This window comes from Oncorhynchus tshawytscha, linkage group LG29 (genome assembly GCF_018296145.1).
Source record: "Oncorhynchus tshawytscha isolate Ot180627B linkage group LG29, Otsh_v2.0, whole genome shotgun sequence".
NCBI lineage: Eukaryota > Metazoa > Chordata > Actinopteri > Salmoniformes > Salmonidae > Oncorhynchus > Oncorhynchus tshawytscha.
In genome coordinates, this window is record NC_056457.1 from 36,503,453 (window position 1) to 36,529,341 (window position 25,889).

Sequence of the window (25,889 nt, forward strand, 5' to 3'; positions counted from 1 at the left end):
GTTAGTAGAACAGGTTAGTGAACTCAGCCCCAGGACCAGCTGGATGAGGGGACTGAGGCTTCAGTGTGTTAGTAGAACAGGTTAGTGAACTCAGGACCAGGACCAGCTGGATGAGGGGACTGAGGCTTCAGTGAGTTAGTAGAACAGGTTAGTGAACTCAGGACCAGCTGGATGAGGGGACTGAGGCTTCAGTGTGTTAGTAGAACAGGTTTGTGAACTCAGGACCAGCTGGATGAGGGGACTGAGGCTTCAGTGTGTTAGTAGAACAGGTTTGTGAACTCAGGACCAGCTGGATGAGGGGACTGAGGCTTCAGTGTGTTAGTAGAACAGGTTAGTGAACTCTGGACCAGCTGGATGAGGGGACTGAGGCTTCAGTGTGTTAGTAGAACAGGTTTGTGAACTCAGGACCAGCTGGATGAGGGGACTGAGGCTTCAGTGTGTTAGTAGAACAGGTTTGTGAACTCAGGACCAGCTGGATGAGGGGACTGAGGCTTCAGTGTGTTAGTAGAACAGGTTAGTGATCTCAGCCCCAGGACCAGCTGGATGAGGGGACTGAGGCTTCAGTGTGTTAGTAGAACAGGTTAGTGAACTCAGCCCCAGGACCAGCTGGATGAGGGGACTGAGGCTTCAGTGTGTTAGTAGAACAGGTTAGTGAACTCAGCCCCAGGACCAGCTGGATGAGGGGACTGAGGCTTCAGTGTGTTAGTAGAACAGGTTAGTGAACTCAGCCCCAGGACCAGCTGGATGAGGGGACTATTTTCTTTGCTCAGCTTTTGGTATTGCAAGTCTCTCGCTCTCTCGCTCTCTCTCCTGCTGCCTCTCCAGAGAATTTACTCTGGACAGGAAACTGAACTCACAAAGGAAGTTTACCCTTCTGCACCTGTGCATACACACACACACACATACCCACATCGTCTCAAATCAGCTGTCCCTGTCTGTGTTACCACTGGGAAATAAAGACCCATTCAGTGGTTGAAGAGCTCCCCATCCAGGGGATAGACTGGTCCCCTTCACAGAGGACACAATGCCTCCCTGGTAGACTGATCCCCTTCACAGAGGACACAATGCCTCCCTGATAGACTGGTCCCCTTCACAGAGGACACAATGCCTCCCTGGTAGACTGGTCCCCTTCACAGAGGACACAATGCCTCCCTGGTAGACTGGTCCCCTTCACAGAGGACACAATGCCTCCCTGATAGACTGGTCCCCTTCACAGAGGACACAATGCCTCCCTGGTAGACTGATCCCCTTCACAGAGGACACAATGCCTCCCTGGTAGACTGGTCCCCTTCACAGAGGACACAATGCCTCCCTGGTAGACTGGTCCCCTTCACAGAGGACCCAATGCCGCCCCGATAGACTGTCTCCCCCTCACACACACACCAGATGACCCCCCCAAAATAGATAAAAATACATGAAGTGTTGAGTGAAAATTAAAAGTGCTGTGCTGAAAGCCTAGAGCAGGAAAAGAGATGTCTTTATGAGTCTCAGTAGGTGTGTGGTCGGGGGCCGATTGTCCCAGGGTTCAGAACCACAAACCCCATGCTGCCGGGGTGTGGTCAGGGGCCTGTTGGGCCCAGGGTTCAGAACCACAAACCCCATGCTGCCGGGGTGTGGTCAGGGGCCTGTTGGGCCCAGGGTTCAGAACCACAAACCCCATGCTGCCGGGGTGTGGTCAGGGGCCTGTTGGGCCCAGGGTTCAGAACCACAAACCCCATGCTGCCGGGGTGTGGTCAGGGGCCTACGCTCACAGTGCAAACACTATCTATTTCACATCCAGGCTATGCTATGTGCTGTGCTCTATACTGGGCAATATACTGGGTTATGTACTGGGTTATGTACTGGGTTATGTACTGGGCAATGTACTGGGTTATATACTGGGTTATGTACCGGGCAATGTACTGGGCAATGTACTGGGTTATGCACTGGGTTATGTACTGGGTTATGTACTGGGAAATGTACTGGGTTATGTACTGGGAAATGTACTGGGTTATGTACTGGGTTATGTACTGGGTTATGTACTGGGAAATGTACTGGGTTATATACTGGGTTATGTACTGGGTTATGTACTGGGTTATATACTGGGAAATGTACTGGGTTATGCACTGGGTTATGTACTGGGCAATGTACTGGGCAATGTACTGGGTTATGCACTGGGTTATGTACTGGGTTGTGTACTGGGTTATGTGCTGTTATGTACTGGGTTATGTACTGGGTTATGTACTAGGCAATATGTTACTGGTAAATGTACTGGTGTTACTGCACTGGGTTATGTACTGGGTAATGTGTACTGGGTTACTGTGCTGTTGTTACTGGGTTATTACTGGGTTGTGTACTGGCAATATTGTTATGTGTAATGTGTACTGTGTTACTGTGTTACTGTTACTGTAATGTGTTACTGTGTGTTACTGTGTAATGTGTTACTGTGTAATGTGTTACTGTGTTACTGTGTTACTGTGTTACTGTGTTACTGTGTATTGTGTTACTGTGTTACTGTGTAATGTGTAATGTGTTAATGTGTAATGTGTTACTGTGTTACTGTGTTACTGTGTTACTGTGTTACTGTGTATTGTGTTAATGTGTAATGAGTTACTGTGTTACTGTGTTACTGTGTTACTGTGTTATGTGTTACTGTGTAATGTGTTACTGTGTTACTGTGTATTGTGTTGTTGTGTTACTGTGTAATGTGTTACTGTGTTACTGTGTATTGTGTTAATGTGTAATGAGTTACTGTGTAATGTGTTACTGTGTTACTGTGTATTGTGTTAATGTGTAATGTGTTACTGTGTTACTGTGTTACTGTGTTATGTGTTACTGTGTTACTGTGTTACTGTGTAATTGTTACTGTGTTACTGTGTATTGTGTTGTTGTGTTACTGTGTGTGTAACTGTAATGTGTTACAGTGTTACTGTGTTACTGTGTAATGTGTTATTGTGTTACTGTGTAATGTGTTACTGTGTTACTGTGTTACTGTGTTACTGTGTTACTGTGTAATTTGTTACTGTGTAATGTGTTACTGTGTTACTGTGTAATGTGTTACTGTGTTACTGTGTTAATGTGTTACTGTGTTACTGTGTTAATGTGTTGATGTGTTACTGTGTTAATGTGTTACTGTGTAATGTGTTACTGTGTTAATGTGTTACTGTGTTACTGTGTTACTGTGTTACTGTGTTACTGTGTTATTGTGTTACTGTGTAATGTGTTACTGTGTAATGTGTTACTGTGTTACTGTGTAACGTGTTACTGTGTTACTGTGTAATGTGTTACTGTGTTAACTGTGTTAATGTGTTACTGTGTTACTGTGTTACTGTGTTACTGTGTTACTGTGTTAATGTGTTACAGTGTTGCTGTGTTACTGTGTAATGTGTTACTGTGTTACTGTGTTAATGTGTTACTGTGTTACTGTGTTAATGTGTTACTGTGTTACTGTGTTACTGTGTTAATGTGTTACTGTGTTACTGTGTTAATGTGTTACTGTGTTACTGTGTTACTGTGTTATTGTGTTACTGTGTAACGTGTTACTGTGTTACTGTGTAATTTGTTACTGTGTAATGTGTTACTGTGTAACTGTGTAATGTGTTACTGTGTTACTGTGTTAATGTGTTACTGTGTTACTGTGTTAATGTGTTAATGTGTTACTGTGTTAATGTATTACTGTGTAATGTGTTACTGTGTTAATGTGTTACTGTGTTACTGTGTTAATGTGTTACTGTGTTACTGTGTATTGTGTTACTGTGTTAATGTGTTACTGTGTTAATGTGTTACTGTGTTAAAGTGTTACTGTGTAATGTGTTACTGTGTTACTGTGTTACTGTGTTACTGTGTTACTGTGTAATGTGTTACTGTGTTACTGTGTTACTGTGTTACTGTGCATTGTGTTAATGTGTAATGAGTTACTGTGTTACTGTGTTACTGTGTTACTGTGTTATTGTGTTACTGTGTTATTGTGTTACTGTGTCATGTGTTACTGTGTTACTGTGTATTGTGTCGTTGTGTTACTGTGTAATGTGTTACTGTGTTACTGTGTAATGTGTTACTGTGTTACTGTGTTACTGTGTTACTGTGTTATTGTGTTACTGTGGAATGTGTTACTGTGTAATGTGTTACTGTGTTACTGTGTAATGTGTTACTCTGTTACTGTGTTACTGTGTAATGTGTTACTGTGTAACGTGTTACTGTGTTACTGTGTAATTTGTTACTGTGTAATGTGTTACTGTGTTACTGTGTAATGTGTTACAGTGTTACTGTGTTACTGTGTAATGTGTTACTGTGTTACTGTGTTAATGTGTTACTGTGTTACTGTGTTAATGTGTTAATGTGTTACTGTGTTACTGTGTAATGTGTTACTGTGTTACTGTGTTACTGTGTTAATGTGTTACTGTGTTACTGTGTTACTGTGTAATGTGTTACTGTGTTAATGTGTTAATGTATTACTGTGTTAATGTGTTACTGTGTTAATGTGTTACTGTGTTACTGTGTGATGTGTTACTGTGTTAATGTGTTAATGTGTTACTGTGTTACTGTGTAATGTGTACTGTGTTACTGTGTTACTGTGTTAATGTGTTACTGTGTTAATGTTACTGTGTTACTGTGTTAATGTGTTACTGTGTTACTGTATATTGTGTTACTGTGTTAATGTGTTAATGTGTTACTGTGTTAATGTGTTACTGTGTTAATGTGTTACTGTGTTAATATGTTACTGTGTTACTGTGTTAATGAGTTACTGTGTTACTGTATATTGTGTTACTGTGTTACTGTGTTACTGTGTTACTGTGTATTGTGTTAATGTGTAATGAGTTACTGTGTTACTGTGTTACTGTGTTATGTGTTACTGTGTAATGTGTTACTGTGTTACTGTGTATTGTGTTGTTGTGTTACTGTGTAATGTGTTACTGTGTTACTGTGTAATGTGTTACTGTATTACTGAGTAATGTGTTACTGTGTTACTGTGTAATGTGTTACTGTGCAATGTGTTACTGTGTAATGTGTTACTGTGTTACTGTGTTACTGTGTAATGTGTTACTGTGTTACTGTGTTACTGTGTAATGAGTTACTGTGTTACTATGTAATGTGTTACTGTGTTACTGTGTTACTGTGTAATGTGTAATGTGTTACTGTGTAATGTGTTACTGTGTTACTGTGTTACTGTGTTACTGTGTTACTGTGTAATGTGTAATGTGTTACTGTGTAATGTGTTACTGTGTTGCTGTGTTACTGTGTTGCTGTGTTACTGTGTAATGTGTTACTGTGTAATGTGTTACTGTGTTACTGTGTTACTGTGTTACTGTGTAATGTGTTACTGTGTATTGTGTTACTGTGTTACTGTGTAATGTGTTACTGTGTTACTGTGTAATGTGTTACTGTGTTACTGTGTAATGTGTTACTGTGTTACTGTGTAATGTGTTACTGTGTTACTGTGTTACTTTGTAATGTGTAATGTGTTACTGTGTAATGTGTTACTGTGTTACTGTGTTACTGTGTGATGTGTTACTGTGTAATGTGTTACTGTGTTACTGTGTAATGTGTTACTGTGTTACTGTGTAATGTGTTACTGTGTTACTGTGTTACTGTGTAATGTGTTACTGTGTTACTGTGTAATGTGTTACTGTGTTACTGTGTTACTGTGTTACTGTGTAATGTGTTACTGTGTATTGTGTTACTGTGTTACTGTGTAATGTGTTACTGTGTTACTGTGTAATGTGTTACTGTGTTACTGTGTAATGTGTTACTGTGTTACTGTGTAATGTGTTACTGTGTTACTGTGTAATGTGTTACTGTGTTACTGTGTTACTTTGTAATGTGTTAATGTGTTACTGTGTAATGTGTTACTGTGTTACTGTGTTACTGTGTGATGTGTTACTGTGTAATGTGTTACTGTGTAATGTGTTACTGTGTTATTGTGTTACTGTGTTACTGTGTAATGTGTTACTGTGTTACTATGTAATGTGTTACTGTGTTACTGTGTAATGTGTTACTGTGTTACTGTGTAATGTGTTACCGTGTTACTGTGTAATGTTTACTGTGTTACTGTGTTACTGTGTTACTATGTTAATATGTTACTGTGTTACTGTGTTACTGTGTTACTGTGTAATGTGTTACTGTGTTACTGTGTTACTGTGTAATGTGTTACTGTGTTACTGTGCAATGTGTAATGTGTACTCCTCTCTTCCCATCCCATCTCATCTCTTCTCATCTTTTTGTCATGTCAACTCTTGGGTATGTGTCCCAAATGGTATGAGCTCTGGTCATAAATAGTATATTATATATACAGTGCCTTGCGAAAGTATTCGGCCCCCTTAAACTTTGCGACCTTTTGCCACATTTCAGGCTTCAAACATAAAGATATAAAACTGTATTTTTTTGTGAAGAATCAACAACGAGTGGGACACAATCATGAAGTGGAACGACATTTATTGGATATTTCAAACTTTAATAACAAATCAAAAACTGAAAAATTGGGCGTGCAAAATTATTCAGCCCCTTTACTTTCAGTGCAGCAAACTCTCTCCAGACGTTCAGTGATGATCTCTGAATGATTCAATGTTGACCTCAATGACTAATGATGATAAATACAATCCACCTGTGTGTAATCAAGTCTCCGTATAAATGCACCTGCACTGTGATAGTCTCAGAGGTCTGTTAAAAGCGCAGAGAGCATCATGAAGAACAAGGAACACACCAGGCAGGTCTGAGATACTGTTGTGAAGACGTTTAAAGCTGGATTTGGATACAAAAAGATTTCCCAAGCTTTAAACATCCCAAGGAGCACTGTGCAAGCGATAATATTGAAATGGAAGGAGTATCAGACCACTGCAAATCTACCAAGACCTGGCCGTCCCTCTAAACTTTCAGCTCATACAAGGAGAAGACTGATCAGAGATCCAGCCAAGAGGCCCATGATCACTCTGGATGAACTGCAGAGATCTACAGCTGAGGTGGGAGACTCTGTCCATAGGACAACAATCAGTCGTATATTGCACAAATCTGGCCTTTATGGAAGAGTGGCAAGAAGAAAGCCATTTCTTAAAGATATCCATAAAAAGTGTCGTTTAAAGTTTGCCACAAGCCACCTGGGAGACACACCAAACATGTGGAAGAAGGTGCTCTGGTCAGATGAAGTCAAAATTGAACTTTTTGGCAACAATGCAAAACGTTATGTTTGGCGTAAAAGCAACACAGCTCATCACCCTGAACACACCATCCCCACTGTCAAACATGGTGGTGGCAGCATCATGGTTTGGGCCTGCTTTTATTCAGCAGGGACAGGGAAGATGGTTAAAATTGATGGGAAGATGGATGGAGCCAAATACAGCACATTCTGGAAGAAAACCTGATGGAGTCTGCAAAAGACCTGAGACTGGGACGGAGATTTGTCTTCCAGCAAGACAATGATCCAAAACATAAAGCAAAATCTACAATGGAATGGTTCAAAAATAAACATATCCAGGTGTTAGAATGGCCAAGTCAAAGTCCAGACCTGAATCCAATCGAGAATCTGTGGAAAGAACTGAAAACTGCTGTTCACAAATGCTCTCCATCCAACCTCACTGAGCTCGAGCTGTTTTGCAAGGAGGAATGGGAAAAAATGTCAGTCTCTCGATGTGCAAAACTGATAGAGACATACCCCAAGCGACTTACAGCTGTAATTGCAGCAAAAGGTGGCGCTACAAAGTATTAACTTAAGGGGGCTGAATAATTCTGCAAGCCCAATTTTTCAGTTTTTGATTTGTTAAAAAAGTTTGAAATATCCAATAAATGTCGTTCCACTTCATGATTGTGTCCCACTTGTTGTTGATTCTTCACAAAAAATACAGTTTTATATCTTTATGTTTGAAGCCTGAAATGTGGCAAAAGGTCGCAAAGTTCAAGGGGGCCGAATACTTTCGCAAGGCACAGTATATATATATATATATATCTGTATAGGGAATACAGAATGGAATACAGTTTTAGTCTGCAGACTAAAACAACAGCACTCACAATCTTAATTTGAACTTAATTTCTCCAATATAATAGTCCAACTCTCCTCCTGTGACTATGGTGTCCTCAGCTACCCAACATGGATTCACCTTCTCTATATTACCAAACAAGCTGAGGGTACATCTCATATAGCAACCTATTCCCTGTGGACACTGGTCAAACGTAAGTGCACCATATATGGAACAGCGTGCCATTTGGGATTGCAACCTCCAGGCCTTACCGAACAACCTGTCCATCTATGTCCTACATAGTACACCATTTGTAACCAGAGAACTATGGGAACCTATAGGCCCTGGCCAAAAGTAATACATTATAAATGAATAGGGAGTCATTTGGGATGGATTTTTATTTGAGTCTTCAACTTTCTGCTATGTAACAGAGTAAATCCAGCCCCACCAGACATCCTGGTAGTTACTGTTGCTGGGCAGGTGTTACACTCAGGACTAATGTGGAGAACAGAGGTTGTCTCTGGGGAGACGTGATTGAGGGAAGGAAGTGGGGGTATATTTTAAAGCCTGGTATTGGTGTAGATTTACAGTAGGGGTCAGGGTTAGTGATAGCTGGTATTGGTGTAGATTTACAGTAGGGGTAAGGGTTAGTGATGGTTGGTATTGGTGTAGATTTACAGTAGGTGTAAGGGTTAGTGATGGCTGGTATTGGTGTAGATTTACAGTAGGGGTAAGGGTTAGTGATGGCTGGTATTGGTGTAGATTTACAGTAGGGGTTAGTGATGGCAGGTATTGGAGTAGATTTACAGTAGGGGTAAGGGTTAGTGATGGCTGGTATTGGTGTAGATTTACAGTAGGGGTCAGGGTTAGTGATGGCTGGTATTGGTGTAGATTTACAGTAGGGGTCAGGGTTAGTGAAAGCTGGTATTTGTGTAGATTTACAATAGGGGTTAGTGATGGCTGGTATTGGTGTAGATTTACAGTAGGGGTCAGGGTTAGTGATGTCTGGTATTGGTGTAGATTTACAGTAGGGGTTGGTGATGGCTGGTATTGGTGTAGATTTACAGTAGGGGTTAGTGATGGCTGGTTTTGGTGTAGATTTACAGTAGGGGTTAGGGTTAGTGATGGCTGGTATTGGTGTAGATTTACAGTAGGGGTAAGGGTTAGTGATGGCTGGTATTGGTGTAGATTTACAGTAGGGGTAAGGGTTAGTGATGGCTGGTATTGGTGTAGATTTACAGTAGGGGTAAGGGTTAGTGATGGCTGGTATTGGTGTAGATTTACAGTAGGGGTTAGTGATGGCTGGTTTTGGTGTAGATTTACAGTAGGGGTTAGGGTTAGTGATGGCTGGTATTGGTGTAGATTTACAGTAGGGGTTAGGGTTAGTGATGGCTGGTATTGGTGTAGATTTACAGTAGGGGTAAGGGTTAGTGATGGCTGGTATTGGTGTAGATTTACAGTAGGGGTAAGGGTTAGTGATGGCTGGTATTGGTGTAGATTTACAGTAGGGGTAAGGGTTAGTGATGGCTGGAATTGGTGTAGATTTACAGTAGGGGTAATGGTTAGTGATGGCTGGTATTGGTGTAGATTTACAGTAGGGGTAAGGGTTAGTGATGGCTGGTATTGGTGTAGATTTACAGTAGGGGTTAGTGATGGCTGGTATTGGTGTAGATTTACAGTAGGGGTAAGGGTTAGTGATGGCTGGTATTGGTGTAGATTTCCAGTAGGGGTAAGGGTTAGTGATGGCTGGTATTGGTGTAGATTTACAGTAGGGGTTAGTGATGGCTGGTATTGGTGTAGATTTACAGTAGGGGTTAGTGATGGCTGGTATTGGAGTAGATTTACAGTAGGGGTAAGGGTTAGTGATGGCTGGTATTGGTGTAGATTTACAGTAGGGGTTAGTGATGGCAGGTATTGGAGTAGATTTACAGTAGGGGTAAGGGTTAGTGATGGCTGGTATTGGTGTAGATTTACAGTAGGGGTCAGGGTTAGTGATGGCTGGTATTGGTGTAGATTTACAGTAGGGGTCAGGGTTAATGATAGCTGGTATTTGTGTAGATTTACAATAGGGGTTAGTGATGGCTGGTATTGGTGTAGATTTACAGTAGGGGTCAGGGTTAGTGATGTCTGGTATTGGTGTAGATTTACAGTAGGGGTTGGTGATGGCTGGTATTGGGGTTAGGGGTTGATGGCTGGTTTTGGTGTAGATTTACAGTAGGGGTTAGGGTTAGTGATGGCTGGTATTGGTGTAGATTTACAGTAGGGGTAAGGGTTAGTGATGGCTGGTATTGGTTTAGATTTACAGTAGGGGTAAGGGTTAGTGATGGCTGGTATTGGTGTAGATTTACAGTAGGGGTAAGGGTTAGTGATGGCTGGTATTGGTGTAGATTTACAGTAGGGGTTAGTGATGGCTGGTTTTGGTGTAGATTTAGGGGTTAGGGTTAGTGATGGTTAGGGTTAGTGAGGGTTGGCTGGTATTGGTGTAGATTTACAGTAGGGGTTAGTGATGGCTGGTATTGGTGTAGATTTACAGTAGGGGTTAGTGATGGCTGGTATTGGAGTAGATTTACAGTAGGGGTAAGGGTTAGTGATGGCTGGTATTGGTGTAGATTTACAGTAGGGGTCAGGGTTAGTGATAGCTGGTATTGGTGTAGATTTACAATAGGGGTTAGTGATGGCTGGTATTGGTGTAGATTTACAGTAGGGGTCAGGGTTAGTGATGGCTGGTATTGGTGTAGATTTACAGTAGGGGTCAGGGTTAGTGATAGCTGGTATTGGTGTAGATTTACAATAGGGGTTAGTGATGGCTGGTATTGGTGTAGATTTACAGTAGGGGTAAGGGTTAGTGATGGCTGGTATTGATGTAGATTTACAGTAGGGGTCAGGGTTAGTGATAGCTGGTATTGGTGTAGATTTACAATAGGGGTTAGTGATGGCTGGTATTGGTGTAGATTTACAGTAGGGGTAAGGGTTAGTGATGGCTGGTATTGGTGTAGATTTACAGTAGGGGTAAGGGTTAGTGATGGCTGGTATTGGTGTAGATTTACAGTAGGGTTAAAGGTTGGTGATGGCTGGTATAGGTGTAGATTTACAGTAAGGGTAAGGATTAGTGATGTCTGGTATTGGTGTAGATCTACAGTAGGGGTTGGTGATGGCTGGTATTGGTGTAGATTTACAGTAGGGGTTAGTGATGGCTGGTTTTGGTGTAGATTTACAGTAGGGGTTAGGGTTAGTGATGGCTGGTATTGGTGTAGATTTACAGAAGGGGTAAGGGTTAGTGATGGCTGGTATTGGTGTAGATTTACAGTAGGGGTAAGGGTTAGTGATGGCTGGTATTGGTGTAGATTTACAGTAGGGGTAAGGGTTAGTGATGGCTGGAATTGGTGTAGATTTACAGTAGGGGTAAGGGTTAGTGATGGCTGGTATTGGTGTAGATTTACAGTAGGGGTAATGGTTAGTGATGGCTGGTATTGGTGTAGATTTACAGTAGGGGTAAGGGTTAGTGATGGCTGGTATTGGTGTAGATTTGTAGGGGTTAGTGATGGCTGGTATTGGTGTAGATTTACAGTAGGGGTAAGGGTTAGTGATGGCTGGTATTGGTGTAGATTTACAGTAGGGGTTAGTGATGGCTGGTTTTGGTGTAGATTTACAGTAGGGGTCAGGGTTAGTGATAGCTGGTATTGGTGTAGATTTACAATAGGGGTTAGTGATGGCTGGTATTGGTGTAGATTTACAGTAGGGGTAAGGGTTAGTGATGGCTGGTATTGGTGTAGATTTACAGTAGGGGTTAGTGATGGCTGGTTTTGGTGTAGATTTACAGTAGGGGTCAGGGTTAGTGATGGCTGGTATTGTTGTAGATTTACATTAGGGGTAAGGGTTAGTGATGGCTGGTATTGGTGTAGATTTACAGTAAGGGTTAGTGATGGCTGTGCTGTGGGACTTCCATGCAAATTAATTACTTAAAAATCATACAATGTGATTTTCTGGATTTTAGATTCCGTCTCTCACAGTTGAAGTGTACCTATGATCAAAATGACAGACCTCTACTTGCTTTGTAAGTAGGAAAACCTGCAAATCGGCAGTGTATCAAATACTTGTTCTCCCCACTGTACATACATACAGTGCATTCAGAAATACCGATTTCCGATTGTTATGAAAACTCGATATAAAACTAAAATATTTCACCTTTATTTAACCAGGTAGGCAAGTTCAGAACAAGTTCTCATTTGCAACTGTGACCTGGCCAAGATAAAGCAGAGCAATTCGACACATACAACAACACAGAGTTACACATGGAATAAACAAAACATACAGTCAATAATACAGTAGAACAAAAGAAAACAAAAAGTCTATATACAGTGAGTGCAAATGAGGTAAGATAAGGAAATAAATAGGCCATGGTGGCAAAGTAATTACAATATAGCAATTAAACACTGGAATGGTAGATTGGCAGAAGATGAATGTGCAGGTAGAGATACTGGGGTGCAAAGGAGCAAAATAAATATATAAATACAGTATTGGAGGCTATTTTATAGATGACATCACCGAAGTCCAGGATCGGTAGGATGGTCAGTTTTACGAGGGTATGTTTGGCAGCATGAGTGAAGGATGCTTTGTTGCGATATAGGAAGCCGATTCTAGATTTAATTTTGGATTGGAGATGCTTAATGTGAGTCTGGAAGGAGAATTTACAGTCTAACCAGACACCCAGGTATTTGTAGTTGTCCACGTATTCTAAGTCAGAGCCGTCCAGAGTAGTGATGCTGGATGGGCGAGCAGGTGCGGGCAGTGATCGATTGAAAAGCATGTATTTAGTTTTACTTGCGTTTAAGAGCAGTTAGAGGCCACAGAAGGAGAGTTGTATGGCATTGAAGCTCGTCTGGTATGGCATTGAAGCTCGTCTGGAGGTTAGTTAGTTAACACAGTGTCCAAAGAAGGGCCGGAAGTATACAGAATGGTGTCGTCTGCGTAGAGGTGGATCAGAGACTCACCAGCAGCAAGAGCAACATCATTGATGTATACAGAAAAGAGAGTCGGTCCAAGAATTGAACCCTGTGGCCCACCCATAGAGACTGTCAGAGGTCCGGACAACAGGCCCTCCAATTTGACACACTGAACTCTATTAGAGAAGTAGTTGGTGAACCAGGCAAGGCAGTCATTTGAGAAACCAAGGCTGTTGAGTCTGCCAATAAGAATGTGGTGATTGACAGAGTCAAAAGCCTTGGCCAGGTCAATGAAGACGGCTGCACAGTATTGTCTCTTATCGATGGCGGTTATGATATCGTTTAGAACCTTGAGCGTGGCTGAGGTGCACCCGTGACCAGCTCTGAAACCAGATTGCATAGCGGAGAAGGTACGGTGGGATTCGAAATGGTCGGTGATCTGTTTGTTAACTTGGCTTTCGAAGACCCTAGAACGACAGGGTAGGATAGATATAGGTCTGTAGCAGTTTGGGTCTAGAGTGTCACCGCATTTGAAGAGGGGGATGACCGCGGCAGCTTTCCAATCTTTGGGAATTAATCGGCCATTCCAAATAATTGGTCGACCTCTAGTATACAGTACTCTGTAGAGTATAGTTATGTTGTCATCAGTATTCTCTGTAGAGTATAGTTATGTTGTCATCAGTGTACTCTGTAGAGTATAGCTATGTTGTCATCAGTATTCCCTGTAGAGTATAGCTATGTTGTCATCAGTGTACTCTGTAGAGTATAGCTATGTTGTCATCAGTGTACTCTGTGGAGTATAGCTATGTTGTCATCAGTGTACTCTGTAGAGTATAGCTATGTTGTCATCAGTGTACTCTGTAGAGTATAGCTATGTTGTCATCAGTATTCTCTGTAGAGTATAGCTATTTATTTATTTATTTTACCTTTATTTAACCAGGCAAGTCAGTTAAGAACAAATTCTTATTTCCAATGACGGCCTAGTAACAGTGGGTTAACTGCCTGTTCAGGGGCAGAACGACAGATTTGTACCTTGTCAGCTCGGGGGTTTGAACTCGCAACCTTCCGGTTACTAGTCCAACGCTCATGCCGCCCCTATGTTGTCATCAGTGTACTCTGTAGAGTATAGCTATGTTGTCATCAGTGTACTCTGTAGAGTATAGCTATGTTGTCATCAGTGTACTCTGTGGAGTATAGCTATGTTGTCATCAGTGTACTCTGTGGAGTATAGCTATGTTGTCATCAGTGTACTCTGTGGAGTATAGCTATGTTGTCATCAGTGTACTCTGTGGAGTATAGCTATGTTGTCATCAGTGTACTCTGTGGAGTATAGCTATGTTGTCATCAGTGTACTCTGTAGAGTATAGCTATGTTGTCATCAGTGTACTCTGTGGAGTATAGCTATGTTGTCATCAGTGTACTCTGTGGAGTATAGCTATGTTGTCATCAGTGTACTCTGTAGAGTATAGCTATGTTGTCATCAGTGTACTCTGTGGAGTGTTGTCCGCAAATTATGTGTTAAAACTCATTTCATGATCTTATTTTTCACCTTTGACCAATCAGATCAACTCTGAAAAAGATCTGATATGAAACGATCTGATGTGATTGGTCAAAAGCAGATCAGAACTGGGCTTCCTGTGTAAACAGTGTCCTGTCTTGTCTCTCCCTCTCTCTCTCTCTGCAGGAGTGGGATACAGAGTTAGAGCGTACGGCAGAGGAGTGGGCTGAGACTTGTCTTTGGGAACACGGTCCGGCTGGTCTGCTCCCCCAGATAGGACAGAACCTGGGAGCTCACTGGGGATGGTAAACACGGACATGGTTGAATGATTCAGTGATTGATCAGTGAACAAATTAAACATGACATTGATGTTTGCTGTATTCGCATGTGACAGCGCAGCATCAACATTGCATCCCCGTAAAGACATATTTTCAGTATATTACATTATATGTTTGTATTGAGTAATGAAACACAAAACCAATGCATTTCTGTGAGAACTCTCAGAGTCCCAAATGACACCCTATTCCCTATTGGCCATGGACAAAAGTAGTGCACTATATAGAGCACTACTTTAGACCAGAGCCCTACGGCACCCTATTCCCTATATAGTACACTACTATAGACCAGAGCCCTATTCCCTATATAGTACACTACTATAGACCAGAGCCCTATTCCCTATACATAGTACACTACTTTAGACCAGAGCCCCATAGAACCCTATTCCCTATATAGTGCACTACTTTAGACCAGAGCCCTATGGCACCCTATTCCCTATATAGTACACTATTTTAGACCAGAGCCCTATGGCACCCTATTCCCTATATAGTACACTACTATAGACCAGAGCCCTATTCCCTATATAGTACACTATTATAGACCAGAGCCCTATTCCCTATATAGTACACTACTATAGACCAGAGCCCTATTCCCTATATAGTACACTACTATAGACCAGAGCCCTATTCCCTATACATAGTACACTACTTTAGACCAGAGCCCCATAGAACCCTATTCCCTATATAGTGCACTACTTTAGACCAGAGCCCTATGGCACCCTATTCCCTATAAGGAATAGGGTTCCATGGGGCTCTGGTCTAAAGTAGTGCACTATATATAGGGAATAGGGTGCCATTTGAAACATAATCCTGTTCTTGTAAAAGTTACATTTATCAGTGTATGTCTGTGTCCAGGCCACGCCCCCCTACTTCCCATGTGCAGGCCTGGTATGATGAGGTGAAGGACTATTCCTTCCCTTACCCCCAGGAATGTGACCCCTACTGCCCCTTTAGATGTTCCGGCCCGGTCTGCACCCACTACACACAGGTAGGCAGCAGATCAAACCAAAAGTCAGAAAATAGGGGGGAAAAAACCAAACTTGTAACTCATTATTAACTTAAACAAGGCTAACATGTTTATCGGGCGCCATCTGATCTCTCTCTGTGTGTGTGTGTGTGTGTGTGTGTGTGTGTGTGTGTGTGTGTGTGTGTGTGTGTGTGTGTGTGTGTGTGTGTGTGTGTGTGTGTGTGTGTGTGTGTGTGTGTGTGTGTGTGTGTGTGTGTGTGTAGTTGGTGTGGGCCACCAGCAGCAGGATAGGCTGTGCCATCAACATTTGCTACAACATGAACGTGTGGGGTCAGAACTTGGCTAAAGCTGTTTACCTGGTCTGCAACTACTCACCCAAGTAAGACGCTTAGATAGGGGTTACACCTGACTCAATGGGTTAGTTAGGGGTTACACCTGACTCAATGGGTTAGTTAGGGGTTACACCCTACTCGAAGGGTTAGTTAGGGGTTACACCTGACTCAATGGGTTAGTTAGGGGTTACTCCCTACTCATTCAGTAGAAGAGAGGAGAAGAGGAGAGGAGTGGAGATGAGAGGTGAGGGAAGGGGAGAGGATAGGAGACAAATAAAGGAAGACACAACAGACTAGTCTCATATGTCCTACTAAACCTTGACCTCTGACCTGTCACCTCAGGGGGAACTGGTGGGGTCATGCACCCTATAAACACGGCACCCCCTGCTCTGCCTGCCCCCCCAGCTATGGAGGACAATGCAAGGACAACCTCTGCTACAAAGGTGTGTGTGAGGTGTTGGTTTGTGTGTGTGGTTAGGTGTGTGTGTGGTTAGCTGTGTGTGCGGGGTTGGGGTGTCTGTGGCGTCAGGGTGTGTGTGGCGTCAGGGTGTGTGTGGCGTCAGGGTGTGTGTGGCGTCAGGGTGTGTGTCGTCGGGGTGTGTGTGGCGTCAGGGTGTCGTGTCAGGGTGTCTCTCTCTCTCTTCTCTCTCTCTCTCTCTCTCTCTCTCTCTCTCTCTCTCTCTCACTCTCTCTCTCACTCTCTCTCTCTCTCTCTCTCACACACTCTCTCTTTGTCTCACTCTCTCTGTCTCTCTCTCTCTCTTTGTCTCTCTCTCTCTGTCTCTCTCTCTCTCTCTCTCTCTGTCTCTGTCTCTCTCTCTCTCTGTCTCTCTCTCTCTCTCTCTCTCTCTCTCTCTCTCTCTCTCTCTCCAGACAAAGTTACAGAGTCGCAGAGATCTCGGGAGGAAACCGAGGAAAACAATTACATCGAACCAGAGGCCCCCAGGAGCCCCCAGAAGCCACGCCCAAGGGCCCCACAGCCAAAGCCCCCACCTATGGCCAAGACCCCCGCCCCCCCCTCCACCCCCCCACCAGAGGAGCGGGAGAGGAATGCGGTGGTCAATACACAGCAGATGTGTAAGATGTCATTCAACTGGTTGCATCTCTAAATGGGGGGGACAGGTTCTGTTTTTTGGGGGGGTTGGTGTGGAGGGTTGGAGGAGGGGTGCAGGGGTGGGGAGCGTGGAAGGAGAGGTGAAGGGCTGCAGGGGTAGGAAGGGTGGGAGGAGGGGTGAAGGGGTAGGGAGGGTGGGAGGAGGGGTGCAGGGATGCAGGGGTAGGGAGGGTGGGAGGAGGGGTACAGGGGTGGGGAGGGTGGGAGAAGGGGTGAAGGGGTAGGGAGGGTGGGAGGAGGGGTGCAGGGGTAGGGAGGGTGGGAGGAGGGGTGCAGGGGTGGGAGGGTGGGAGGAGGGGTGCAGGGGTGGGAGGCGGGGGAAGGGTAGGGAGGGGGAGGGTGGGAGGGGGTGCAGGGGTAGGGAGGGTGGGAGGAGGGGTGAGGGGTAGGGAGGGTGGGAGGAGGGGTGCAGTGGTAGGGATGGTGGGAGGAGGGGTGTAGGGGTGGGGATGGTGGGAAGAGGGTGCAGGGCTGCAGGGCTGCAGGGGTAGGGGCTGGGCTGATGGAGTCCTGGCTTCCAGCTGTACTGGGCTGATGGAGTCCTGGCTTCCAGCTGTACTGGGCTGATGGAGTCCTGGCTTCCAGCTGTACTGGGCAGATGGAGTCCTGGCTTCCAGCTGTACTGGGCTGATGGGTTCCAGTCCATCTGTACAGGGTTGATGTTTTCCAGCTGTACAGGGCTGATGGTGTGGGCTGATGGTGTCCCAGCTTCCAGCTGTACTGGGCTGATGGTGTCCCAGCTTCCAGCTGTACAGGGCTGATGGTGTCCCAGCTTCCAGCTGTACAGGGCTGATGGTGTCCCAGCTTCCAGCTATACAGGGCTGATGGTGTCCCAGCTTCCAGCTGTACAGGGCTGATGGTGTCCCAGCTTCCAGCTGTACTGGGCTGATGGGGTTCTGGAGCAGTCCAATAATCCAAAGGAGGTGGTGTTTCTATCAGAGGAGGCTCCTCAGAGGAGGACCGGGAGGGACCATCCTCAGTGAATTATTATTTTTTTAAATAGTGAAACATTATAGTTATCCTTTTGAGATAAAACTATACTAAATATATTCACGTCACTAAATCGTTTATTAAAACAGACTGTTTTGCAATGGTCTACAGTAGCCTCAACAGCACTCTGTAGGGTAGCACTACAGGAGAGCAGCTCCCGCTCAGCCCAGTCCAAGCTCTTCTCTGTCCTGGCACCCCAATGGTGGAACCTGCTTCCCCCTGAAGCTAGGACAGCAGAATCCCTGCCCATCTTCTGAAAACATCTGGAATCCGACCTCTTCAAACAGTATCTTATATAATCCTCCTCCTCACCTCGACCCCCCCCCCACCCAACATGGTTTTAATAAAATAAAATAAAATCACTAAACCAGCACTTGACCCCCCCCCCTTTCCAACTCTGACTCTACTGACAGCTACATTTTTGAGGAAAAGGGCACTTTATATGCCTGTGATATGTGATTGTCCCACCTTACTGTCTTAAGATGAATGCACTAACTGTAAGGCGCTCTGGACAATGTAAAAGGTAAAACCTACTGGGCTCATGGTTCTCACCCATTTCCCATAGACTTACACAGTAATTATGACAACTTCAGGATTGCTGTGGTGTGACCGTTGGTATGAGGTTCTTACTGTGGAATGCAGAGTTAGACTTTTTACACCAGACATAATGGAACCCATCTCGTCCAAGAAGTTGACTCCAGTTTGTCATAAAGCACCTGGATGATCACCAAGACTCTTGGAAGAATGTTCTATGGACAGATGAATCAAAAAGTATACTTTTTTTGGGGGGGGGGGCGACACAGGTCCCGTTATGCCTGGCGAAAACCAAACGCTGCCTTTAACATTAAGAACCTTAAAATGGATTAAAAGCAACACATTTGAAGTTTTTGGAATTGTTTCAGAAGTTCAGACCTAATCCTAATTGAGATGTTGTGGCAGGACTTGAAACGAGCAGTTCATGCTTGAAAACCCACAAATGTCGCTGAGATAAAGCAGTTCCGTATGGAAGAGTGGGCCAAAATTCCTCCGCAGTGATGTGAGAGACTGATAAACAACTACAGGAAGAGTTTGGTTGCAGCGATTGCAGATAAAGTTGACACAACCAGATATTGTGTGTAAAGGTGGAATTACTTTTTTCACACTGGGGGATTGGGTGTTGCATTCACGTGATCCATTAAATAGATAAGATAGCTAGCTATACATTGTTTTTTGTTATTTGTAAACTCTGGTTCACTTTATCGAATATTAGGTTTTGGGTGAAGATCTGCTAAGATTCAATATAAAAAAAATATTTAAAAACAGAAAATCAGAAAGGGGGCAAATACCTTTTTACGGGCACTGTATTCCTACTTATACTGTACATTTGTACATCCACTGTATATCAACCGTATACATCCAGCCAAAGCCCTATCCATTCATGTCAATCAATTAATCAAATGTATTTATAAAGCCCTTCTTACATCAGCTGATGTCTCAAAGTGCTGTACAGAAACCCAGTCTAAAACCCTAAAACAGCAAGCGATGCAGGTGTAGAAGCACGGAAACATTCCCGATAACTAGCTAGATGGAGTTTGCGGAGGATATCTCAATGAGTGGTTTGCATGCGCCATGACGTTAGCATTACAATCTTACAACCACTGACTAGCTATCTGCGTCTGCATTGTGTCTACCTCTGTCATGTTTCAGAGGGAATTATTTTCAAGCCCTGCCTACCTAAACTTGTGATTTGTTGGGAAAGTTGTTCGTCTGAAGAGCACCCTCCCTTAATTAGCCAAGAAAATCCAACGTGATTCCCATACCTAGAACTCGGTTTTCCGAGACTACCTAGACGCTAATCTTGGTTCAGTTTAGCATTTTTCCCCTAATAGTTAGGATTGGGGGAGGTGAAGCTGATCCTAGATCTGTACCTAGAAAAACTTCACCTCAGAGCATAGAAACACCTCACTAGCCTATATGTTGTCTCTTGTAGTGCTGGTTAACACAAAGACAGGCAGTTGACAGGCAGGACTGTGTGTGTTCTGTGTGCTACAGGCGTGAATAGCTAGTTAGCTTGACAGCTGTGTGCTACAGACGTGAATAGCTAGTTAGCTTGACAGTATAGTGTGATACAGATCTGAATAGCTACAGTAGTTAGCTTGACAGTTCAGTGTGCTACAGATGTGAATAGCTAGTTAGCTTGACAGCGCTGTGTGTTCTGTGTGATACAGATGTGAATAGCTAGTTAGCTTGACATGTCTGTGTGTTCTCTGTGATACAGATGTGAATAGCTAGTTAGCTTGACATGTCTGTGTGTTCTCTGTGATACAGATGTGAATAGCTAGTTAGCTTGACATGTCTGTGTGTTCTCTGTGATACAGATGTGAATAGCTAGTTAGCTTGATCAGTGCAAAGTGAACTCTGTGATACAGATGAAAAAATAGCTATTAGCTTGAGGAGCGCTGTGTGTTCTCTGTGATACAGATGTGAATAGCTAGTTAGCTTGACATGTCTGTGTGTTCTGTGTGATACAGATGTGAATAGCTAGTTAGCTTGACAGCGCTGTGTGTTCTCTGTGATACAGATGTGAATAGCTAGTTAGCTTGACATGTCTGTGTGTTCTGTGTGATACAGATGTGAACAAGCTAGTTAGCTTGACAGCTGTGTGTTCTCTGTGATACAGATGTGAATAGCTAGTTAGCTTGACATGTCTGTGTGTTCTCTGTGATACAGATGTGAATAGCTAGTTAGCTTGACAGCAACGTGTGCTACAGATGTGAATAGCTAGTTAGCTTGACAGCGCTGTGTGTTCTGTGTTGCAGCTCAGCTTGTGACCTGTGACACTAAGCTACGAGATCAGTGCAAAGGAACCACGTGCAACAGGTACAGGAAAAAACAACGCCCCCCCATTGAGGAGCTCCCCATCCAACCCCTTCACAGAGAACACAATGCCTCGCTGATAGACTGGTCCCCTTCACAGAGGACACAATGCCTCGCTGATAGACTGGTCCCCTTCACAGAGGACACAATGCCTCGCTGATAGACTGGTCCCCTTCACAGAGGACACAATGCCTCGCTGATAGACTGTTTCCCTTCACAGAGGACACAATGCCTCGCTGATAGACTGGTCCCCTTCACAGAGGACACAATGCCTCGCTGATAGACTGATCCCCTTCACAGAGAACACAATGCCTCGCTGATAGACTGGTCCCCTTCACAGAGGACACAATGCCTCGCTGGTAGACTGGGCCCTTTCACAGATTTAGGGAAGGAACCAAAGGGAGTGACAGATATAGGCAAGGAACCAAAGGGAGTGACAGATTTAGGGAAGGAACCAAAGGGAGTGACAGATTTAGGGAAGGAACCAAAGGGAGTGACAGATATAGGCAAGGAACCAAAGGGAGTGACAGATTTAGGGAAGGAACCAAAGGGAGTGACAGATTTAGGGAAGGAACCAAAGGGAGTGACAGATTTAGGAAAGGAACCAAATGTAGTGACAGATTTAGGGAAGGAACCAAAGGGAGTGACAGATTTAGGGAAGGAACCAAAGGGAGTGACAGATTTAGGGAAGGAACCAAAGGGAGTGACAGATATAGGAAAGGAACCAAATGTAGTGACAGATTTAGGGAAGGAACCAAAGGGAGTGACAGATTTAGGGAAGGAACCAAAGGGAGTGACAGATTTAGGGAAGGAACCAAAGGGAGTGACAGATTTAGGGAAGGGACATGATAGAGTCCATGTGAGTCTGATGACGCTCAGGTGCGCATCATCAGACCTGGTGACAGGTGTAAGCCATAACGAGCAGCCTGGTGACCTAGAGGCCAGACAGGGAGCACACTTGACAATTGGGGTCAATTCAAATTTAAGTCAGTCATTTCAGGAAGTACACAGAAATTCAAAATTGGATCATTTTCAAATACTTCTCAATAAACCAAAAATGGACTTAAATTGAAATTGACACCAACTCTAATGCACTGTGATAGAGGATTTATTTACCACCTGTGTTCTCCTCAGGTACGAGTGTCCTGCCGGCTGTCTAAAGTCCACAGGGAAGGTGGTTGGGACAGTACACTATGAGATGGTGATTACATTATTATACATTATAAACCTGTGTCTCAAATTACACCCTATTTCCTCTGGGCCCTGGCCTAAAGTAGTGTCATAAGTAGTGCATTATGGGCCCTGGTCTATAGTATTGTAGGCAATATGGTACCATTTGGGACAAAGACTAAGTCGTGTACTGAATAGGTTAAACAAGATGCTGGGCTGATGTAACTAGAGCTGCATAATGAATTTGAATGTACACTGTACTAACTTCAAACTGTAAACTTCACACTGTACAAACTTTACACTGTACACTTTACACTGTGCTAACATTAGACTGTAAACTTTACACAGTGCTAACTTTACATCGTATACTTTACACTGTACTACCTTTACACGGTAAACTTTACACTGTACTAACTGTACACTGTACAGACTTAACACTGTCCTAACTTTACCGTGGTAACATAACACTGTCCTAACTTTACAGTGTTAACATTACACTGTCCTAACTTTACAGTGTTAACATTACACTGTCCTAACTCTACAGTGTTAACATTACACTGTCCTAACTTTACACTGTCCTAACTTTAAACTGTCCTAACTTTAAAGTGTTAACTTTACACTGTACTAACTTTACAGTGTTAACTTTACACTGTCCTAACTGTACACTCTCCTAACTTTACAGTGTTAACATCACACTGTCCTAACTTTACAGTGTTAACTTCACACTGTCCTAACTTTACAGTGTTAACATTACACTGTCCTAACTTTACAGTGTTAACATTACACTGTCCTAACTTTACAGTGTTAACATCACACTGTCCTAACTTTACAGTGTTAACATTACACTGTCCTAACTTTACAGTGTTAACATTACACTGTCCTAACTCTACAGTGTTAACATTACACTGTCCTAACTTTACAGTGTACTAACTGTACACTGTAACATCACACTGTCCTAACTTTACAGTGTTAACATCACACTGTCCTAACTTTACAGTGTTAACATTACACTGTCCTAACTTTACAGTGTTAACATCACACTGTCCTAACTTTACAGTGTTAACATTACACTGTCCTAACTTTACAGTGTTAACATTACACTGTCCTAACTTTACAGTGGTAACATTACACTGTCCTAACTTTACACTGTCCTAACTTTACAGTGTTAACATTACACTTTCCTAACTTTACAGTGTTAACTTTACAGCAATCCAGTATCTGCCGTGCTGGCCTACACTCTGGAGTGTTAGATACGGATGGAGGATGGCTGGACGTCACCAGACAAGGCAGGAAGGACTTCTTCATCAAGTCCAACAAGAATGGAATTCAGTCTCTCGGGTATGGAAGCGTCATCTGTCATTGCAAACACTATCTCTTTGCCCAACATATCTCGTTGCCCTCTTGACAACCACTGACAAAAAGCTAGTAATTCGACAAGCGCGAAACGGGTGAAGGCATTTCAAGCTACACATCAGCTGAGGGGAGGATGGCAAAACATATTGTCTGGAACGGAGCCAATGGAATGGCAATCAAACAAATGGAAACCATATTTTTGATGTGTTTGATACCGTTACACTTATTCCGTTCCAGCCATTACTACGAGCACATCCTCCCCATTTAAGGTCTGAGTCATAAAATCTGTAAAAAGCGTGAGCTGGCAAACACCCAAACATGTTTGTAGAGGTGCTGAATAGCGGAGAGTAAACTGTAGAAAAATTAAGTACGAAAGTTACACTCTACATGCTCACTCTACATGCTCAGGGTTGCAAACTTTCAGTCAATTCCCTGGTTTTCCAGAACAACCAATTAACTTCCTAGGTCAGTGGACATATTTGGGATACTCAGGGCTGGTCTTAAGCTTTTGGCTCGATGCTTTTTTACTCTAGGAAATAGGGTCTGGATAACCCTTCATATCATATGGAGTATTTACGCTCTCGGTTGAAAAGATTTTAGATTTATCTAAATGGGACTTCCTGTTTGGAGATAGAGTGTACAGAGGAATAACAATGTGCAGGGATGCAAAACTCTGGTGGCTTTCCCTAAATACCCTTTACAGAGAACCTGGGTGGAGAATTACGAATTTCATGCTTATTTCCTTCTGATTCTGGGAAACTTCCAACCAGGATTTCTGGAAAACATAGGAATATTGGGAAAGTTAGCAGAATGTTGGAATCATAAGAATGTGTGTTTTTTTTAAACATTTACAGGAAGTATCAGAGCGCCAACTCTTTTATCATCTCCAAAGTAGCAGGTCAGTACAGTAAAACAACTATGGAATTAACTGAATTAGATTGCATTCAAGTCCTGTTGAGATCTCCTTGGGCCTGATATCAGCCTCCTTCCTGCCTTCCAGTGAAAGCTATCACCTGTGAGACCACGGTGGCTCAGATGTGTTCATATCAAAAGCTTGTAAAGCACTGCCCAAGGTACGATCATGACACACTCTCTCTCTCTCTCTCTCTCTCTCACTCTGTCTGTCAATTGAATTCAAAGGGGCTTTAACTGGCATGGGAAATGTGTTTACTAAGCCAAAGCAAGTGAAATAAACACTTAAGTACTGTTTTGTTTCGTTATTTTGTTTTCTGGTGTTCATGTAAATTAAGTATCTTTATGGACACTGCGCATTGGTCCTCAGAGGAAGAAGACGAGCGTTACAAAAGTACAATTTTGCTGAATTCCTGTGAATTATTGGTTAATGAGTGGACTCCAGACCTCACAACCATAGAGAGCAATGGGTTCTATAAGTTATTGAAATATTTATTTTGCCAGATCCTAATAGGGATGTCGAGTTTTAAAGCACCAGATCATCAGCATACAGCATACATTTGATTTCCGAGTCCAGTAGGGTGAGGCAGGGTGCTGCAGATTGTTCTAGTGCCCTCGCCAATTCATATAATTTTTTTCTTGAAGAGGGTGGGGCTTAAGTCTGTCTCGCCCCACGTGTACATTGATTTTTAGAATATCATTTATGCTTTCCTTTAATTTGTATAGCAGACTCCCGTGCCAAATTGAGTCAAAACTTAGAAAATCAACAAAGCATGAGAAGACTTTTGGTTTGTTTTGTTTTGTTTGTTTGTCAGCACGGGTGTGCGGGGTGTATACGTGGTCTGATTTACAGTATTTGCTCAGGACATTTTTTTTCACTGAGGAAATGTTGCCGTCTGCTATTGATGATGCTGAAGAAGATTTTCAGAGATTGCTGTTGACACAGATTGGGATCCTATTTGTGGATTGTGGGAGACCAGACCTTGGTTCCAAATATTGGGGAAGATCCCAGAGCTAAGGATTATGTTAAAGTGTTTAAAAATAGCCCATTTGAATTTGTGGCCTGTATATTTTAGAATTGTGTTTAGTATACCATCAACACCACAGGCCTTTTTGGGTTGGAGGGTTTTTATTTTGTCCTGTACCTCATCCAATGTAATTGGAGAATCCAGTGGGTTCTGGTAGTCTTTAATAGTTGATTCTAAGATCTGTATTTGATCATGTATATGTTTTTGCTCTTTATTCTTTGTTATAGAGCCAATCAGATTGGAGAAGTGGTTTACCCATACATCTCTCTCATTCTACGTTTTGTAAATGATCATGTATAAGTTTCTTGTCTTGTCTCTTAAAGGGCCGAAAAGGTTGGAGATATGGTTTTTACAGACATCTCCATTTTGCATCGATAACTCTCTGGTAGTCTTTAATAACTGACTCTTTTTTTTTTGTAAATTATCATCTTTTGATCTTTGTTCTTTGTTCAATGGCCAAAAGGGT

At 43.1% G+C, this 25,889-nt stretch overlaps 1 protein-coding gene across 1 annotated transcript in view; it reads left to right on the top strand.

Annotated features, from left to right (window-relative positions):
- Positions 1–25,889, top strand: part of LOC112267478 (cysteine-rich secretory protein LCCL domain-containing 1-like) — a 65,944-nt gene that overhangs the window by 34,266 nt on the left and 5,789 nt on the right. Inside the window, exons 3-12 of the mRNA XM_042308715.1 lie at positions 14,553–14,671; positions 15,557–15,689; positions 15,932–16,047; positions 16,343–16,443; positions 16,874–17,077; positions 20,903–20,963; positions 22,095–22,161; positions 23,338–23,468; positions 24,338–24,381; positions 24,484–24,556. Of these exons, the coding sequence (XP_042164649.1) occupies positions 14,553–14,671; positions 15,557–15,689; positions 15,932–16,047; positions 16,343–16,443; positions 16,874–17,077; positions 20,903–20,963; positions 22,095–22,161; positions 23,338–23,468; positions 24,338–24,381; positions 24,484–24,556 (1,049 nt within the window). The remainder of the gene's footprint in view (positions 1–14,552; positions 14,672–15,556; positions 15,690–15,931; positions 16,048–16,342; positions 16,444–16,873; positions 17,078–20,902; positions 20,964–22,094; positions 22,162–23,337; positions 23,469–24,337; positions 24,382–24,483; positions 24,557–25,889) is intronic.